Source organism: Mus pahari, chromosome 3 (assembly GCF_900095145.1).
Source record: "Mus pahari chromosome 3, PAHARI_EIJ_v1.1, whole genome shotgun sequence".
NCBI classification, from domain to species: Eukaryota; Metazoa; Chordata; class Mammalia; order Rodentia; family Muridae; genus Mus; species Mus pahari.
Window position 1 is genome coordinate 164097229 of NC_034592.1, and position 4926 is coordinate 164102154.

Here is a 4926-nt window from a genome sequence, read left to right on the forward strand (position 1 = left end):
TGTGTGTGTGTGTGTGTGTGTGTGTGTGCCTATGGAGGCTAGAGATATCGCTGGAGCTAGTTACAGGCAGTAGTGAGTCCCCTGGTATAGGTTCTGGGACTCAGACTTGGGTCCCCTGAAAGAGCAATAGTATTTTTTTTAAATACATAGCCATCACTCTAACTTCAAAACTCAGTTTTTAAAAAGCTTGGTATGGTGGCACTCAGCTACTCAGGAGGCTGAGACAGGAGGAGTGTGTGAGCTCATAGGTTTAAGAGAAGTCTAGGCAGTACAAAGAGATCACTCTATCTTTACACTACAAAGCAAAGACTATCTGTAAAAACCTGATTGCTTTCCTTTACTAGTCCTAGCCATCACTCTGAAGGCATTCCATACTTGCTGTGGAAAGGCCGAAGAAAAAGGAATGCAGGTCTCTATAACTACTTTAGTTACCACTGGTATAACAGAGCACTCAGCCTCACCTGGGAGCTCACTGTCCTTGTTTCACGTCACGCATTGTCTTCTCATGAGTTCAGTCTTTCACTCCTTGGAAACAAACAGTTAAGCTAGGGACTGACCTTTAACACCAGAAATCCCAAGAACAACATAATCCTATGTTGGTTCATTGTCAGAGTGTAGAAGATGGAGAAATTAGTCTGTATTTGGTCTGGAGATGTGTCTGGAGTTTAGGCAGTCAGCTTGCTGGTCTTTTGTGGGAAGGAAAGACTCAGGAAGGGGCAACCTAATACCCACAAATTGCATGAGATTATTCCCATTCTACACTATTCTACAAAAAGGAACAGGAAGCCTGGCAAGATCAGAGCACAACTAGAGTGGCAGAGATTAAGCCCAGGGTGCCTTGGAGTCTGTACTTTCTCTCTACCCCTAAGAGGTACAAGGCCGAGAAAGCCACATGTACCCTTAAGTGCTTGGCATACCAGCTCCTACTTCCTTTGGGCAGAGGATCTCCAATCAGGGACAGAAGCTCTACCATCTCTTTCTTTGGATGGGATACCCCATGGGGGAGCAGAACCAAGTCTCCTTCCCATTAATGAGCCTTGTCTTTTCTAGAACACAGTGAGGTATGGCCAGTACTTTCATACTAAGCCAGGGCCAAGGGAAGGCAGCATTTTCTATGTCTCTGTCACAGATCTCTTCCATGGAGAAGAACCTGAAGAACATCGAGGAGGAGAACAAGCTCATTGAGGAGCAGAATGAGGCCCTGTTTCTGGAATTGTCTGGGCTTAGCCAGGCCCTCATCCAAAGTCTTGCCAATATTCGCCTTCCACACATGGTAGGCAACTAATCACCTCTGGGTATTACTGCTGCTCTAGGGATGGTCCCAGGGTTGGAACAGTGGGTGTACCCCACTGCTTTGTTTATGAGTCCTTAGGGAAGGATCCTGTGAGAAGGGTTCAATACCCTTGGTAGTGTTCTCAGTGGTCTGTGGGGCTAGCTGTTGGCTATGGATCTAGTCCTGAGTAGCTCATGAATTGTGGTATAATAGGGTTTCAGTGAGTCTTGTTGCTATGACTTTTAGTTTTACCAGGGGTGACTGCTACTGTTGTCCTGTTGCCTGGGGTTAAGGCTTTCTCACTAGTTTCTACTATATGGGGTCCTCTGTAGTAGGGCCTGCTAACCTGGTTCTATTCTCTAGGAACCAATATGTGAACAGAATTTTGACGCCTATGTGAACACCCTCACTGACATGTACTCCAATCAGGACTGCTACCAGAATCCGGAGAACAAAGGCCTTCTGGAAACGATCAAGCAAGCTGTGAGGGGCATTCAGGTCTAGGCTGCACTGCACACAGGAGTCTGCTCTGCTCCTCACAGCAAGGACTCTGACTTCTAGTCACTTCTAATTGGAAGCCTGGGTGCAGCCTTGTGCAGCTAACCCAAAGGGGAGCCTGGAAATCAGTGCCTCCTATGATGTCCCCATTAGGCCCAGGCATGAAGACCTCTCTATGTGAGTGCCTGGGGACACTGAAGTATTGCAAAGTGATTTATTTTTGTTTTTGTTTTTTGTTTTTTTTAAAGAAGTTTGAAGAGCAGCTCAAAGTCTCCGGTGGAAGCTCATGGACAAGGTTCTCAGGGAAGTTTTGGAGTTTGCAGCCACAGTATTCCATTATTTGTCAAGGTTGGGAGGGCAACCTTGGACTTGCTGGGTGTTAGTCTCAGCAGGAGGGCATGCCTAGGTTTCTGGCTATGCTCACTGAGGCCCACGTGACAAGTATGTTTTGTGTTTTCATTTAATTCAACTTTGTGTTAAAGGTGCACAATACTCTGCTTCAGAGGTGAATCTAGGAACAGGCTTCCCAGGTGGCAGTCTACACAGTTGATGAGCATCATAGAAAGTCATCTGAAGGGTTTTTTGTTCTGTTTCGTTTCGTTTTGTTTTGTTTTGTTTTGTTTTGTTTTTCAGTTGGAGGCCCTGAAAAATCAGCCACTTACTTGGGCAGCAGATGCCTTTAAGCTGTGCAGACCTGCTTTCTCCTGGCTCCATTCTTTAACCCTTGGCTTGGGCTCTAAGTCCAAGACCACTGGGCCAAACCTCTGGTGTCTGTACCTCCATCCAGGTGCTGGACCCATCATTGTATCTTTTCCTGCATAGGTTTGCTCCTTGTATCCAAGGTGACTGCAGTGGAGACAGGAGACCAGAGGTAAATTGTTACAGGGAGACCACCAAGATTTCACTTCTTTATAGGTTCATTTAAGATGTGAAAAGGATAAATTTTAATTTAATGTGTTAAAAACACAATGTTCTTACTGTGTAAATAGAGTCCAAGTCAATTGTGACTGCAATTCCAAATTAGTATTTAAAAGTAGAGAAATTGCACTTCTTGGAAGACACTGAAAGTAGTTAGTTTATTCTGTAAATTATTTAATTTTGTCATAAGTATTTATATTCTTACCCTCTTATGTTAATGTTTGCTATTTATTATTTTTATTTATTTATTTTATACTATTTCAACTAGATGACACACTAGGGCACCATAAGAGTTAAATAAGTTAAATTGAAACAAAAACATTTATTTGACTATAAGATAGGCCACAAAGAGTCTTGATATAACTTCTAGTTATAATTTTGATGCAACCAAGTTATTTTTTATATATTTTGTTATTTATTCTTTTAATAATGGAATTTTTTAAAAAAGTATTTTGTAACTGAAGAATTTTGATAATTTGGGTTTTTCTCCCCATTGGTCCACCAGAGAGAAAGGTGTTTGGTTTTCTTTTTCCCTTTGGGTTCCTTTTGTCAGGCCAATAACAGCAAATGGAATTCTGTATTTATTATTATTTAAGTGTAGTGCAGATGTGTGTGCTCTGGTGTTTCTTGTGTTGCATTTGTGGAGGTTCTCATGGATGATTCATGTTGCTGTGAGGGAGTGCTGGCCATGGTCAGTTCTAGGCAATGGACTTGCTGGCCAAGCTACCCAGGATCTTGATACCCCAATACTGTGACCCTCCTTCCTCAGGAAACACGTTGGACCCACAGTACCTCGTGGTGTGTTTGGAGGGTGATTTCTAATAAAAGTCTCACTGTGCATAGGTGCTATGGTCTGTGAGGAGGCTGCTACTCTGATCTTTATGCTTCTGGGAGTGCTATGAGGGTGGTCGTGGTAAGAGGGCCCTTCTATTTAAGTCTTTCTCTGGTACCAGTGTGGCTCAGCTACCACTTCTGTTGGACCTTCCTTCCCTCAAGTGTGGTTCTCCAAGATCTAATTCACTGCACCCCACCTTTTCCCATGAGCCAGCCATATCCACATCATGCCCTCCCGCCCCCAGCCCTGCCTCCAAGTTTTCTCTTAGAGTCAGGAAGAAACAGTTGTCCAGCTTGGGTTGCTAGATTAGAAGAATGCAGTATACCTGTGCTTCCATACCATCATCCTTTTTTTTTCTTTCCATACCATCTTTCTTATCTATAAATAAATGAGAATTCAGATATTTTGGTACAAGGCAGAACCGAGCACTGAGTTAGGGGTGAGGAAGAGAGAGCTCTCTGATGACCTCACAGCTATTAGATCTGGCTATGTCTGTAGGCAGTCTACTCTTGGACCTCGGACTTCCCATATGTAAGGCAGTGGATTCCTTTTATTTGTTTTAGCTCATGTACTTTGGCTTTTTTTCCCTTTCAGAGGTACCTTTCTACTGTTACACTTTCATGACAGGTGGATTTCTAGTTTTCCCAAGTTCAGATTTTCATTTACAGCATATCACATTCAACTTAACTTCTCTAGGAATGTTGCTGGGAAGCAGATGTGGAGTTCTTATATATAGACAGAAGCCATTTTACCTGAGAAATTCTTAAGAGACTCTGGGCTTTGTTTCCAGTTTCTGTTCCACACAGACAAGACCATAGTGCTAGGGTAATACATGAGAGAGCCATGTAGAATTTGAGGAAGAATCCCTGGAGATTTCCTTTAACAAGGTTACACCACAGATAGTAGTTAGTAGACTGGGGTTGCAACTCTTAACATTGGCATAGTTGTTATGACATGAGCCAGGGTATGAGCAAGCAGAGTGTCTCTGTTACAAACTGAGCTCATCCTAGGTCCTAAGAACTGGGTATGTGATGGTCCTTGATGGAGAAAAAGAGGAGAGGGTGTTTCCAGGGCCCCAATATAGCTACCTACAGAGTTAAGTCTAGGACTGTAGAAGAATGAGATGCAATGGTGGAGAGGCCCACATCTGCTCTCAGGTGAGAGTAGCAGCATTATATTTGGTTCATTAGCCCTATTCTGTCACTGTCCACTGTCTTCTTCCTTTTGGGTTCGAAGGGTCTAGCCTGTCATATACCCTTGAAATACTGCATGTCAGGGGAACTGCCCATCCCAGTCTCCAACCTAGGGCCTCTTCATAATCATATAGAGCATAAATAAACGTCCCAGGAAACACACAGAGCTTAATTTATCAAAGGGCTTCCAAATAATTCCAAAAAGCTAC

General features: G+C 43.3%; 1 protein-coding gene across 3 annotated transcripts in view; it reads left to right on the plus strand.

Annotated features, from left to right (window-relative positions):
• The window catches only part of Myt1 (myelin transcription factor 1), a 65192-nt gene extending 60266 nt beyond the window's left edge, over positions 1-4926 (plus strand). For all 3 annotated transcript variants that reach the window (XM_021192082.2, XM_029536295.1, XM_029536296.1), the window contains exons 22-23: positions 1130-1273; positions 1637-4926. In XM_021192082.2, the coding sequence (XP_021047741.1) occupies positions 1130-1273; positions 1637-1777 (285 nt within the window). In that variant the 3' untranslated portion in view covers positions 1778-4926. The remainder of the gene's footprint in view (positions 1-1129; positions 1274-1636) is intronic.